The sequence below is a fragment of the Athene noctua genome, chromosome 5 (genome assembly GCF_965140245.1).
Source record: "Athene noctua chromosome 5, bAthNoc1.hap1.1, whole genome shotgun sequence".
Classification (NCBI taxonomy): domain Eukaryota; kingdom Metazoa; phylum Chordata; class Aves; order Strigiformes; family Strigidae; genus Athene; species Athene noctua.
Window position 1 is genome coordinate 2389252 of NC_134041.1, and position 15483 is coordinate 2404734.

General features: G+C 41.6%; 1 protein-coding gene across 2 annotated transcripts in view; it reads right to left on the reverse strand.

Moving 5' to 3' along the window:
* PDE4B (phosphodiesterase 4B) overlaps nt 1-15483 on the reverse strand; it is a 195889-nt gene that overhangs the window by 164385 nt on the left and 16021 nt on the right. The window contains exon 1 of one of the 2 annotated variants that reach the window (XM_074906020.1): nt 8971-9575. The exons of the other annotated variant lie outside the window; for it this stretch is intronic. Coding sequence (XP_074762121.1) covers nt 8971-9206 — 236 coding nt within the window. The 5' untranslated portion in view covers nt 9207-9575. Of the gene's footprint in view, nt 1-8970; nt 9576-15483 lie in introns of those variants that run through there. 2 annotated transcript variants of the gene reach the window in all.

Below are 15483 nucleotides of genomic sequence, written 5' to 3' on the forward strand. Positions count from 1 at the left end.
AACGGGTGGCGTCAGAACAGACGCAGAATCATGCAGAAGCTGTTTCCCACAGGATTAGCGTGCTGTCCTGCTCCTCCTGCCCAGCCCTTCTTGCTCTCCCCTTCCTTTCTCTGCCTTGGCCCTCTGTTCCTTGTCAACCTCTCCTTGAGTTTCCGCAGGTCATATTTGATTGTTTTTCATTCTTTCCCCACCCCCCTCAGAAAAAACACAAAATAAAATAATCTGTAGATAAGCAAGAGGATTGCTTCTCTAAGCAATATAGGATAGGATGCTTTTAACTTGTTCATTTTGGCAACTCTTTTTCTTCCCCCCCGTCTTGTCTTCTCTGCTTAAAAAAGAGAAACACTGCAGTACATAGCACCCAACGAACAGACCCTCAGCCACAACTGGAGGATTAGGTCTATGATTAACATTAACTTTAGACAATAATACATAATATGACTTTGTACACCGTTTTAAGGAACGGAGATAGGAAAATACCCTTGAACCTTCAAGGACTGGAATGCCTTTGGAACGTTGCTGAGTTGCCTCGGACCTCATTTCTGTGGCACGAGCTCCAGAATGCACTGGGCTCAGTGCAGGTTCAGACTCCCCAATTACCTTAGTACTAATGAATCCAATAAAATGGAAGAGCTCATTTTGCATTATTGTTATGAAAGAAAACCTTCCCTCTAACCTAATGAAGTTGTCCATCATTATGCAATTATTACCTGCGTATGTACAGTGTCAGCAGGGTTCATTAAAGCTTTTCGAAATGAAGTAGCAGCACAAAATGTTTCTTACTTTCAGACAGCTCTTTATGCGGTTCTTTAGATATTGAAAAGGCAGGAGGCAACTGTTAATTTACAAACTATATTCTGCACACTTTAAGAACAGGCAGTAATCTGTGACACTATGGTAAAAACTACACACCAGTGTTAAATCTTAAAACATTTTTGTTGTACTTGCACTTTGTCAACCTGTATCAGTGTAAAAGCTGTGCCTGAGCTGAGAGAAAAATCAATCGACTTCTGTTCTCTTTTACTGATAAAATGAGATTAATGTCTCCTTATGTTTCCTTTCAGGAGGTATGCTTTCAGATGGCACGACACGCTTGCTTTTCCATGCCAACGTCTAGACAGCTAGCTACGTCAGAAATCAATAAAACAGGAATCCAAGAAGTTGCTGTACCAAGACAAATATGCAGTGAAATGGAAATTATTCAGTACATGCATATGTAAGAATCTACCTGCAGTACATTTTTATTCAGAATAAGACTCCTTTGCTGAGGTCTGCATCATGATGCACCTCACACCATACACAACCGCACAATGAAAAATCATCATGCTAGCAGTAACTGAACTACATAATGCTGGACACATGGAGCTACTGGAAGTGCAACAAAACCTCTTTCTCCAAATGAGTACAGATTGATTCAGGGCAAATTGATAAAATAGTTCCTATTTAATTCCATTAACTGCCATGCACATGTTTTGTTTTCATAGCATTTAAATTTCTTGTGGAGAAAGCTGCAAAAAATTGCTCTGTAATGATAAAAATGCAACTTGCTGGCTTAGGGGAAAGAAAAAAAAAAAAGCAGAAGGCCTTTAGACAATGTTACACTGAACATAGAAAGGTAAATTCAGTTCTAGTAAGTGCAGGCATCCTGCAGCTTTCCTCTTCTGGTCCATACAAGTTCTAGACTGTAGCAAAGTAAGCAGCTTCTTAATGTAGCAGATTATTATGACAACAACAACAAAAAGAAAAAAAATAAAATCCAGGTCCCCAGTGCCTTCTCTGCCAATGACAGCAGAGCCAGCTGGCGGCTGCTGCTGCGGGGAGGGAAGCTGCTGAGATGAAGAGGCTGGTGGATGCATCTGGCAGCAGGGTCGCTCAGCCAGCCCCTCGTCCCCCTCTGGCCATCCAGCTCAGCTCTACCACTGATGGTAGGGCCCCACCTCGGAAGCCACTGGAGCCTGTCTGCACCCCTAGGACGTTCTCAAGCAGTTCTTTTTCCTACTCTGATGCTGTTTGTAATGTCGGAAAATACCCCCTCCTCCTATCTGCATGTCTCCCCTCCCTCCTCATCTCATCTAATGGCTGACTGGAACCAGCATACTCCCGTCAGCCTTCTTACTCCAAGTTCTTCTTCCATTTTTGTCAATCAGTTTTATTGGAAATAGCCAAAACTCAAAGCAATCTGGATCAAACCTGATTCCTGTTTAAGTGCACTATCCTAGCGACGTGGAAAATCTGAGTATACTACAGCGTACCACACCACAAGGAAGATCTGTATTAATCAGGACATACCAGTAGATCAATCAAGTGTTTTGTCCAACACAAAAAAAAAATAGGGTTTTTTTACCATATGAAGAAAATAAATCAGCTAATATATTGCTGTTTCTCTGGAGGCTTATTCTTAAATTATTTAATATCTGCTCCACCCCTCAGCAATACCCATTTGTAGTGCTGAGAGAACAAAAAAATTTGAGAAACCTAAAAACTTAACAGAAAGTTTTCTTCCAGTATTTCCCAGTGGTAGAGGTTTATCTGAAATAAGAGACTGAATCTGTGCATCTGTGTCATGGAAAATAAACCCGTATTTCATACTAATAATTTTTTCTGTGGGTAGCTATGGCAATATTTTACCCCAAAACATTATGAGCTGCTGTTGCACCAGTCTTCTTGTTTTACTTCAGCATTATGCTCGTGTGTCACTATTTCAGTACATTACATAAATGCCCATTGGTTATTATCACTTATAGCCTTATATTGTGCTGAGACAGGAACTCACGTGGGTCAAGCAATGCCACCCATTGATTCATAAACTTGGTAAAAGTTACAGCATCCCACGAGCAGAGTTCAAGTTTGTTATTTCCATTTTGTTTACCCATTCAGGTAGTCCAAGAGGAAACTGAGAGCAACTGTAATTTTCACATTGTAGCTTCCCAAATCGTAGAATCATTCAGGTTGGAAAAGACCCTTGGGATCACTGAGTCCACCCATCAGCCCTACTCTACAAAGGTCTCCCCTACATGACATCCCCCAAAATCAGCTCTCTCCTTCCTACTTCTCCAAATCCACTCATCACAGAATCAGCAGGCCATTTTCTGTGGCACTGCTTTAATATACCTCTGCTGAGAACATCATCCATGTTTTAACCTGGACTAATTTCTTGACCACTGCAGAATGCCCACAGTATGATCATGATGGAAGAACCTACAAACCCAATTTGTCAAATTACCCCCAAACTCACGTCGTGCGACAGAAACACGCCGACAGCTGGAACCCACGTGTTATTCCCATAAGGTAATGCCAGGTAATACAAGCAAAACGAAGAGAACATCGAGGAGAGCTCGCTGTGGTTATACAGAAAAAAAAAAGCTGGGAGGGGGGGAAAAAAAAAAAAAAAGAAAAAGATGGACCAGAGAATGTATAGATCTGCAGTGAAGCTAATCTACACTGCATAAATTATGTGGCAGACACATTCGTGGTTTATCAGTCTGTCCTGGCAACCAACTCGAGCACGTGAGAAGCAAAATGTACCTCCTAGAAACGTACAGCACAAATCTGTAGATGCTATCACAACAGCAAGTTTCACACATCATCACAGCTTTCAACAAAGCTAAATTCAACAGCAAAGCTTCCTCAAGAAACCATTTTGGCACAGAAAACATTAACTTAATAGTTAAGCCTGTGTATGAGAGTTGGAGGTGATGGATTCTCCAGGCAGGCCTCAGCACCCACAGTAGGTCTGGAAACCTCTCTGAATCTATATTCCTCGTAGATTAGCACACTGTAAACATTTAAAACTTACTTAAAGGTATTATAAATTCCAGAAATAGTGTGATCACTGAGAAAGGATCCGCTCTGTCTCTCCCACTCTCAGAGAAATGGCGGAACCTATCAAAATCAAATTATCATTAATACAATTATCTGTCATACTTTGCTTGAACCTTTAACAGCTGGTGAGTATTTTAATACCATGTTTTCCCACACAAGTGGCTGGGGGATGAAAGAAGTTTCTCCTTTCTGGCCTCCACGGTTGCAGACAGGGTTTGGAGGCAATATACACAGTCAGAGCAGATGTAAAGATTACAGAGCTGGTTCTGTGTCTGGTGCGTGTGCACATTTCTGTCATCTGAAGAGCAATTTCCTCCTCACCTTCATGTCCTTTGGAATCCTTCCTGCCACTGGCTGCTAGTGCTCAGAAACCCTCCTCAAGACAGATGGGAGAACATATTCAGCAGAGAAAAAGAGAGGAACCTTCTGGTTTTTCCCCATCCTTTTCCCTACTCACTTCAGTTTGTGTCTCCTAGGACTTGCAGTAAATAACTGAGCAACACAGCGTGTCCAACCCCAGTTTGAAACTCTGGCAAAGCAAGAGAATCATCCTTTTTCTCCAAAATGGAAAAAAAATAAAATAAAAAAAATCTTGAAATCACATCAACAGCCAGCGAGAAACACAAACAGATCAGCTCATCGAAGTAAAGCCAAGTGTGTTATTCAACGCTGGTACTATGGAAATGTAAAGTTGGAACGGGTCCAGAAGTGTTTCATATAGTACTTTGAGGGAGCTGGGCTCTGGTGAGAGACACTAGCTCTGTCTCAGAAGCAAAAGGCAGCTCCTCCAGCCCAGCGCTGGGTGAAGCTGGCCAGGAGATCTTGGCTGAGGTGCCCTGGCGCAGCCGGACGCGGCAGGGCTTGGTGCTGGAAGGGGCTCACTCCAACAGGGACGGGGTCCCCCAGGAGCTCCGTTCCACCACAGGAGTTCAGCCCTGTGTCTCGTACACACCACCACACGGCCAAATCACGGGAGAAATTCATAGATCTTACAAACGCTCATTGTCCTCAGCAACTTCAAGTGTACAGACAGTCTCCAAAAACTGAATTTCCCGAAGTGCTGCTCCAAGTGTGGGTTGTCACTAAGGCAGTCTTTTTTATTTGGCTCTAGAAGTGCAATGATCAGAAAGCAAAACAAAAAGTGACATCTTTTGATAGCCTTGATTTGCCTATAGTACATTTTGCAGCTTCAAGTAATTAAACCGATCAGTTGTTATTCACCAGGCTTGGAAAAAACTCAAATGCCACCCCTCTGACTGGATTGTGCCATACGATTCGACTTACTGAATTCCACCACCGAAAATTATTGTGTAATGAAAACAGATTATGTTTTCAAAAAATTAGGGCTAGCATATGATTTACAATTTACATTATATTTTAAAAAGCAAACCCATGTCTGTATTTCAATTGCATTGAGGGATAACCAAAAGGAAAAACAGTACAGTTTTCTACTCTGCCGTTTCTGTTCTGACCAGTATTTTCTTTATAAACTGGAGAACAGGTGTAAAGAAAAAAACCACAGGCTTAAAACCACTAAAATGATGAAAGCTAAATGTGAGTTAATTTGAAAAAAACGCACAAGTCTTAGTTAGGAAAAGACAGTAAACATCATATTCTAGAAATCACTTCATTAAAAAGCTAGTGCTCATCACACAGCATAGCCAATGGCTGTCGATACGTTAAGAAACTGAGTAAGTCATCTAGGTTGCATCAATATTATTGAAGAACTATTTGTAATTTTGAAGATAAATATTGCAAGATAAATAAAACTGTATTATAAGCAGCAGAGTGCACTTAGAAAATATCTACTCTCTTCCAGAAGACATTCAGGATCTTCCAGGACCTTGCTTTGGGTGCAATCCCGATGGTATTAACAGTGTTCCTTGACAAAAGTAAGATGGCAGACCCATAGGAAATAAAAGTTAATTTTTAAAGCTATTCCTTTGAAAGTCCTCAGGCTAAGGCCAGGGCGAGGGAGAACAGGCCACGAGCAGTGGAGAGGGAGCGTGCTGTGTCTGTGCTGTAAGCGCTGCGGACCAAGCGTATCTCCTGGAGATGCTGTCCCCTCTCCAGAGACTGCAGAGGAAACTCTGCAACTAAGGTGCACTGCATGTTCACAATTTAGATGGCTGCTCACAGGTGTCAAGACATGTCAACTACTGCCTGCTCTTTTTCTCCCCCAAAATGCAAGTGATACAGAGGGGAACTACCGGAAAGGAAGAAACGGGATACGGGCTTTTAGGATCTCCAGGACAAAAATGCTAGATGCAAAAAAAAAAGAAGAATGAGACTTGTGGATTCTGGTGGTGGCAAAAGACTGAAGGCTTTTTTTGCACTGTTATTTTATATGACTGAGGTATCTGAAGACTGAACACAGCAAAACCAGCCACGGCAAACTGTTTAAGGGGTTCGGAGCAGGAAGGGATCAGCTTGGCAGATGTTTGAAGGCAACTGTGTTGACGTGTTGGTTATGTACTGTTGTGGGAACTAGATTCTGAGGAAAAGAAAGATTCAGAGTACAGAAGCATTGAGTCGTGGCCTCATCTAAAAAAAAAAAAATAAATCTGAAAAACCTTTTTTCTTATTCTTTCTGGATGATGACTGGATATTGGAGAAGATTGGTGATGACAGATTTCATCAGCATAATCAGGAGAAAGAAGTTGAAATCTATGCAGTTATAAAAGAAGGAAAATGCCTAGAAAAGGCAATGAGTTAAAAAGCAAAGGAGAAGAGCAAGGCAAGACTGAAAACTGAAGATAAGGGACACAGAAGAGTGAACAGAAGATTCATCAAGTAACTACGTTAGCAATGATGATAAAGGTGCTGAAAGATCATAATTTACCACACCACTAACCCCCAAACTGAGGAAGTTTACTGATTGTTTTCTATTCACAAGGCTACAAAAGTTATAGATTATACGATATCCAACAGCGTGAATTAATTTCCTTGCTTAGTATTGCTGTGGAGCTGATACTCCTCGTACATTTACTCCTGAGGTAATTCCTTTGCTATCCAGATACTACTTCCCAGCTCAAGATAAAAGAGGACCTTACATAAGCAGCATTTTTGCTTAGCACAGGTGATGCGCTGTACAACAAATTTACAACTAATAGCAAATTCAGTTACGTAGCCGAAAGTACCCCATCTACAACACACATGCGGCAGCTGTGCAGACATCCTAACGAAATGCTGTATCACACTGAAATAGTTTAAATTCCCTCCTGTTTTACAACATGCTAAAGCAACATGAAAATATGTCCGGATTTGCTGTATGTTTTGACTGTATTAAACGTGTACTCACACATCCTGGAAACCTGTTCTTGCAACGGGGATTTTCTTCATTTCTACAAGAGTTTACTTCTCATCTAAGGTTAAAACACCTAAGTCCAGTTCATAACCACCTGATATTAAAAACTTTTAAAAAAATGAGAAGAGTATGAGAACCTTCCACCACCATTCTGTCGAAAAATAGGAACCTAGAGTAATCCCACCTCCTTTACAAGATGATTCAAGTAGAGATTATTAGTTACATCTATAAATGTGTGTACATATATATATATATATATATTTTTTTTTTTTTTTTCCACCATGCGGACTCTGATCACATTCTGCTCTACTAATCGCCAGCAGCACCGTCTTTCCACAGTCTGCATTTCTCAAAACATGCTAGTGGGGGTAAAATGAGCAGCACCCCACTCTTTCAATGCTGAGAAATATGACAGATGTTCAGGGGAATTAATGTGTATAACCCTAAACAGCGCTGACTACACCCAATTAAAATGCTAGAGGAATCTAAAGAACATACTGAAACCGTTACAACACGTAACCAGTTTGGGTGGTTGTTATTACTGCTTGGATGATAAAAAAAAAAAAAAAAAAAAAAAAGGCAGAAACTCTGCATGATTTGAGAATTCTAATTTTAATTCAACGCTGCTACACCCCAAATGCATTTCAAACTGAGTTTAAAAAAAAAAATTAAAAGTCAGTTATCCCAGTTTTACTCAGTACAATTCCCTGGCATCAAAGTTTACAGTTTTTCCTCTCATTTTTCTTACTGTTTAACAGCACAGAACAACTGTAAGAGAGCTACTAATCCACTCTAAGCAACCAGCAATTCACTTCAGAAGTAAATACACCTTTGACATATTTCAGCATTACTCAAATAAACCATTTTAAAATTAGGTTCTATTTGAAAAAGTAGCAGACAAGGATGGGTATTTCAGATACCCCTAAACAACTGGCCCGTACAGAGCCAAACGGGACAGCCTCAACCTCGCTCCTCTGAGTCAATCCATGGAACAGGACAGTAATGGATAGGGCTGTGTGTGAGCAGGGTTTAAAAATATTCATGTTACTGGAAGTTTTCTGGTTTAATTCCTACAGTCAAGTAGTGCATGTTTATAGAGACTTTGGGAATTTCAAAGGTGGACTGTACGAGACCCATACAGAATAAATTTAGAAAATGAACCAATGAGATTCTCATAGGTTTTTCCTGAATTATATATTTTGGTTACAGTTTATGGCCTGGTTTAACCAGGATAACTGATGGTCAGAGGCAGCTCACAATCAGCTGTAACGGCATGCAAATTGACTATTTGGGGTTAGTAATTTGAAGGGAGGAAAAGACGACTCTTAGTGGAGTTTCCCTGAAAAAATGGCTGAAAGAAAGGATATTTACAGCCAGGAAGAACTGTTTAAAAGCCCCTCACCGTGAAGTTCAAGCCCTTTCCAGCATTTAACTCCACTAGTACCCTGCCCAAATCACCCGGTCTGCTCTGTACTGTCATCTGCAGTCAGAGCTGATGGGGGCAAAGAAAAAAAAAAAACACCATGCCTTGAAGGTCCTGAAATCAATTCCTGTGTTCTACCTACAACAACATCATGTCTGGGAAAGTTACCGGCTGCTGCCTTTGTTCGACAGAGATTAACCATGGCACACAGGAATAATGGGCTGGATTTCTTCTGGAGAACAGAAGCTGAATGACGATTGTCGCGGCACTGCATTATACATACTTTGGCTGCCTTCTGCTCTATTCATTTAACACTTGCGGGGAGTACCGTGAATGACTCTCAGCTCGTTTTTCCCTGTTAAAACCACAGCTACACACACTGTTTTGTAAACCCGCACTGATACCCAGCAGATCTTACCATGTATGTGCCACCGTAAAGCGACGACGCTGGCGGATGCTTTTATTCACGAGCAACTTTCTGAAAAAGCACGGAGAGTTCCTCGGTGAACTGCGAGGAGAAATTTTTGGAGACGTAGGTCTGTTCCCAGGCAGCTTGGGAAGCTCGAGCTCTAAATGCATTTGTTCTTTGAAAGTCCTTATGTAAATCTCTGACTCTGGAGTAGCAAGTTCCCTAGAAGAATCTTTTGCTGTCATAGCTTAGACGTTGTGTGAGCTCTCACCATTCAGAAAACGTAACAAAAACACATCACGCAGACATCGCCGCGGCTTAAAAACGCTGATAAATCGGCAGAGCTTACCCTGCTCATTCACAAGGCTGGGCTCCAAATGGAAAGGCTGCCTGAAGCAACAGCAGCATAAATCGAAGGACGATAAGCCAGGGCTGTCAGAAAACCCTTTATCAGCCCAGCTCTCCCTCTGAAAATGCGCCAAAGTGTTTCTGTGTCAGCAGCCTCCTGTGGATGCGGCTCGCCTGCCAGCTACACACCGACGCGCGCCGGAGCCATTCAGCCCCGCACACCAGCTCATGAAAAATTCATAACAGCCAGCTCCCGATCAATCCCTTTCCGATAGCATTTTGGCTTCACAGACTTAACAGAAAAACACCGGATTTTTCAGGGTGCACTAATAAAATCAAGGAATTCCCTAGTCTGTCGCAAGCCAAGTAACCCGATTCATTCAGGCCCGGTATGTTTAATAAATAGCTCTTCATTCAGAATTAGTTTTACCCGTACTGCAGTAGCTCCACCCATGACATGCTTATTGGCTCGACATTATTTTGACAACTGGACTGTGTTCAGCTCCGTCTTGTGTGATGAGCGTGTCGGATTCTCATGAAATTTTAACGAGCTGTCTAACACCATGACATTGTTCCTGGGCATCGCCCAGCGCACCCCAGGCACACCCGGAGAGACCCCCGGGCGCTGGCTCTGATGGAGATGCGCACAGTGCTCACGGTGGGCCAGGAAGAAAAGGTCTAGTGGAGGGGGGAAGAAGAAAAGAAAAAAAAAAAAAGGCAAGGAATAATATCGTGCAAGAACAAAGCATGTGAGAATGCATGCTCCATGGATGCCAAAGCATCCGTGCTTTGCCGGCCTGGGATCTGCGTGTGGTCAGAGGGCAGAATCCCTGTCAGCCCCAACGCTGCTGGAGAAGCACGGGGAGAGAAAACAGAGGGAAACATCGAAGGATGGGGGACCTGGTACTTTCCTGCCAAGACAATGTGAATTAATTCAAATTAATTTAAGAAATATATGTATTTAGAAGCACAAAACCCAAGATTTTTTTCTGGACATAAACACCATGATACCAACTTCCACACCTGTAAGGTTAAAAAAAGAAATCCAGATGAGGAATCAATGCTGATAGTAAGAACATACTAAATACTACAGGGAGTGGCAGAGCACCTTTTAAACCAGCCAAAAATAGGTGAACTTAAATGTAAATACAATAATTCTTTTTAAAGAAGGAGATGGGAAAGAGTACACCCAGCCAACCTACGGTGGCAGTGCTCTGATCCACGTTCAAGAGGTTAATGGCACAGTGTAGGCATCAATTACCCAACAGATCCCCACCAGTCCCGATCCGTTCCGGTGTTCTTTTCACTCATATTTCCCCAAACACTACAAAAACATTAGCATGCCTTCCTCAGCTTCAAGGAAAAGGCTTGCTGTGGAGAACGTCCCTATAGCAGAGGCTATAGAGGAGTTCCCAGACATTCTACCTAACCTGCTACTATGCTATTCATCATTCACATTTCTTTAAAAACAAACACACAATAACCCACTCAAACAAACAAAAGATCTGCCTGAGCCTAACCTAAGGCCACGGGACACGCAGTGTTATTTAATACCGAGCGGCTCGCGCAGTAGCAGAACAGCAACATTTAATGCTTTAGGAATTATGACGTCTTAGACTGTGATCTGTTACTCTACATCTCGGCTCTACTGACAGCCAGTGGAAGACAAAGGGGAGCTTGAGAGCTCTGCTGAATGATAAATAAAATCCACACATGCATAGAATCTGGAATTTCAAACAGAAAAAAATGAACTTTCTAACTCACCAGGAAGCAAAGTGGGATACTGGAGGGGATTTGTGAGAATACAGCTGGTATTAGAGAAACAGTATTTCTGTGCCTTTTCACAAAGCTATTAAAACAGCAAGGAGAATAAAGGGAAACTCACCTTTTCAAAGCACTCTGCAATAAACCACGCTGTACAGTTCCTCGTACTGAGTATGTACTTTCCTGCCCTGAATTCAGCGCTGTTTCAGAAGCAGTGCCCGTTAAGGGAGAGCTTCTCCTTTGTTGGACATTCCTAAATTAGTGATGAGATGTCAGCCCCACAGCCTGGAGTGGCGAGATGTGCGAAGGCTGTTGATGGAGCAAAGAAACGCATGAAAGACTCAGCTAAGGAGATGGGAAAAGGAGACTGGGGGCACAAGCAAGCCCCTGCTCTCCTTTGTGGGAGCACAGAGAATGAAAAGACAAAGTGCCACCCCACTGCTTTGGGTAGCCCGAAGGCAGGTGCTTCTCCAAGCTGAGGTCTGGGACACTACACAGCCTCGGAGTAATTTGAAGGCTGCCCATTAGCACAGGATATTTCTTCTGTTAGGTATCTCCCAGATCTTGGTGGAAATGAGAGCTGTTAGCTGAAAAAGGCTGTAGAAAAGGCTCTTTCCATCTCAGCCACCACCCCTCATGCTGCCAACTTCTGATCTTGCACGCAGAGAACCGTGCAGCCAGCATGCACAGAGTCCCAACTGATGTGTAGTAGCGGAGTTCTGTCAAGACATGCTGGTTTACTCCAGGATAAGCTAAGAAGAGGTGAGATCAAGGACATCTCAAGAGACTTGAGCTAACTGGCGTGAAAGCTTGTATCAGAATAAACTTGGCAATAATTCTGAAAAATTTCTGCTACACTGGCTGAGGTTACCATCAGCAACAGGAGGCAATGATAGACAGAATACGTGGAGAGGTTACCAGGCACAAGGAACAGTTTACTGAAGTTCCCCTAATATTAAAAAAAAAAAAAAAAAAAAAAAAAAGGTCAACAGGCATCTCGCTCTTTCCTGAACTTCTGTGATGTCCCAGTAACACAGTGTGAGGCAATAAATTGTCCCTCAATACAGATTATTGAGTGCAGTAGGATCCATAGGCCAAGAGTAACAAGTAATTTCAGCTCATCAGAAAAGAGACAAAGGAAGAGTTGAGGGTGGGGGTGGAAGAAAATTAAAGAAAAAGGTCTGGTAGCGCTGGCAGGAAAATGAAACCACTTGGAAGAACAAGGACAGCTAAGGAAATTTTCAAAAGTTTATTTGGGTGAGTTTTCATACAAGCTTCCTAGCTTACCAAATTGTCCAGGATCAAGGAAGGTTTTAATATATTTTAATATATTTTATTATTATTATAACCCATATAGGTGGTAAATAACATTTTCAAGCATGCAATTCCTCATCAAAGGCTAATCTCCATTGTGTTGAAAGCCATTGCTAAGCAACAAGGATATATACTGTCTTTACAGTAGCACTATTATTTACCTGTTTCTAAGCCATAATTGCCAGGATAAAATAAAATACTAGGGAAGAGGCAACTGTGAAATGTCCTACATGCTTCAGTAGGAAGGGAAGAGCAGTTAGTTGAGTTTTTGCAGAGCTTTCAGTCGGTGGCAGAGTAATTGGATAATTCTTCCATACAGCACACTCTCTAGAAGAATATTTAGATAAAAACAGTTAGGAAGCTCCCCCCCATTACTTAGGTCATTGTTCCATTCGAACGCATTAGCAAGGCATCCCAAAAAGATAATGCTAACCTGACAGCAAATTAATTAGAAAAATTATTTCAAGGGATTGCGGTTTGCTGGTAACACTTATTTTTCAAAGGAAGGAAACCTAGGGGAAATGTATTTTTAATCAAGTACAGAGTTTCCTTTTCAGAAATCCTAGCTTTTAGTATACTGCCCTTAAAAGCAAAAACAAAGATTTTTTTTTTCAAGCTTTCAAACAATTTGAAAATTAAGACTATTATGTGGCCCAACCATTATAAAATATAAAACACAGATACCCCCACATATTTTTAATTGTTCAAGCAATTTGCAGTCTACGTGCACACATACTGTACGTGTTCCTGAAGCAATAGAGTCTGCTCCTTTGTACTTGTTAGTCCTGGAAGGACTCTGATGGTCCCTCATACATATTGGTGTTTGCTCGGTTTAAGTCAGGCATCTGTGCAAACACGGCAGTGTAAAGGTCACTCAGGAGAGATGGCCATCTCTGGAACCTTTATTAATACTTGAGGATGCACAAGGGAAGGACTTAATCTGACTCTTAGAAGTCAATATCTTTCTTTTAGACTATAATTTGAACACATTTGATGTAAAAACCCCCTACTGGGCCAGCAACATTATGGAATCTCACAGCACTGTTGCTACTTAACATCTGAATTTCTGCCAAACGTACAGGGTAGAAGATGGGTTGGGGGAAGGATCTACGATGGACTTCCAGGAGAGAAACTCTAGATGCCAATTAGCTCCATTAGCTCAGAGAGAGATGAACAGGCAATGTGATCCTAAGCAGAAGGCAGTGAAATCACTGTCCCCTCCAACAGGTCAGTTAAATCATATTTCCGTTATAAAAGAAAAGGGTTGATCAGAGTAGGAGTGATCATGCAGCAGGCTAGAAATTGGAATTAGAATGAGGTCACTGAAGCAAGTGATGAGTTTAGAGGAACAGAGCAGTTGAGGAATGTGTTTTCTGGTGAAACAATAGAAGAACAAGATTTTGAAGAAAAGAGGAAAAGTAAACCAAGGTACAGGAGGGAAAAGCTATAAAATGACAATATTCTCTTGAATTAAACTACTAAAGACACGTGAATAGAGAAAGCAGAGGGAATGGGAAGGTAAAATAGAGTCGAGTACAGGAACAGTCACTTGTACTGGAAAAGAACTCGGTTAAAAAGACTGCAGTAGAGGAGGGAATAAATTTGCGGTGGAAATGTCACAGGACTGACATGGATGTGATCTTCAGTTCGATGCCTAAGGCAGAAGATGTAATTGCTGAGATGAGCCAACACCGGGAACAAATAAGAGCAACCCAGGCAATGGGAGAGAGGCAAAGATGCGAGGGGGGGGCAAGTGAATCAAACAAAAGAGAAATGTCTAGGAGGAAACTTAGAGCAAGCCAAAAAATGCATCAATGAACTGGAAGCTGTAGAAAGGTGTGTGGCCAGGAAAAGTCAAGGAATAGTGCTTTGATGAGAAAACAGAAGGTACTGTGGATGAGAATGTAAGGGTGGGAAATGACAGCCAAGGCTTTAAGTCAGAGCAATGGCTGGTAAGAAGGAGCTGGGAAGGTGACAGTGATGTGAAAAGAAGAGCTCGATGCAGCATTGCTAAAATCTGGAAGAGATTCCAAGAAAATTAAAAATAAATTTAAAAAAAAAAAAAAAAAGCAGCAGTACACCCAGTGTTATACACAAGGGTATGTTTGTGGTAGAAAATTTAAATATTTCCACTGATGGAGTTTGTCCTCTAGACACAACAGAAGCAGCAAAAAAGGGAAAAGAAAGGTGAATAGTATAGGCTGAAGAGACTGACACGAGAAGAAACAATTAAATCTGTACTTCATGCCTTCTGTATTTCCTTTCTATCACAACCAAGAGTCACATTGTGTCCAGCCCACCCGTGAGTGCTCCCAATTACATCCGAGGCAGAATCAGTATTTGTTAATTCTACCCCATCCTAGTCCCAATTTTACTTTCAACTCCCTTAAAGTAGCATCAAATCTGATGATAGCCTCTACTTAAACATAAACCTATTGTTGACATTTTAAACCATCACGCCAAATTCTGATGCTTTAAAATAGTCATTTAGCCAGAATAAGAAGAATTTGCCATTCTAATTTGAGCTGCATGTGATCAGCCACATCTTCCTACAGCGCTGTAAAGGAAAGCCACCACACAGCACAGCGATCAAACTTCCAAACCATGCAACACAAACCCTGTGCTTAACAATAACACCAATGGAACAGCAAAGAAATACGGAGAGGAAGCTGTGAAGAGATGCTGATGCAGCGAACTTCTTCAACCCTCCCTTAATAACGTCCTCTTTAATAGAAAGCTGAGAAAAGCCCAGTGCAGGAAAGTCTCTTCAGCTCAGAAGTGAGAGGCTTTTTGGTGTTCAGTTTGTACTTTTTAATACGTAAAAGAAATAAAAATGCCTGCCTCCGCTCAATTGCAACGTCTGCTGTCTCACAAGCTAGAGCTTCTAAAAGATGGCCCCATGACAGAAAACTTTAAATGACATGTTTGACAATTTTTCTTGTACTTTCCTGAAAGTTTGCAGAACTGAGATGCTGAATGAGAGGCAGAAATACAGCACTAATTACTGGTTTGCATGACAAATTTCCCACATTTAAGAGGCAAAAAGAAATAACAACAACCGTTCACTGTAATTTATATTACCATTAGAAGATAAGG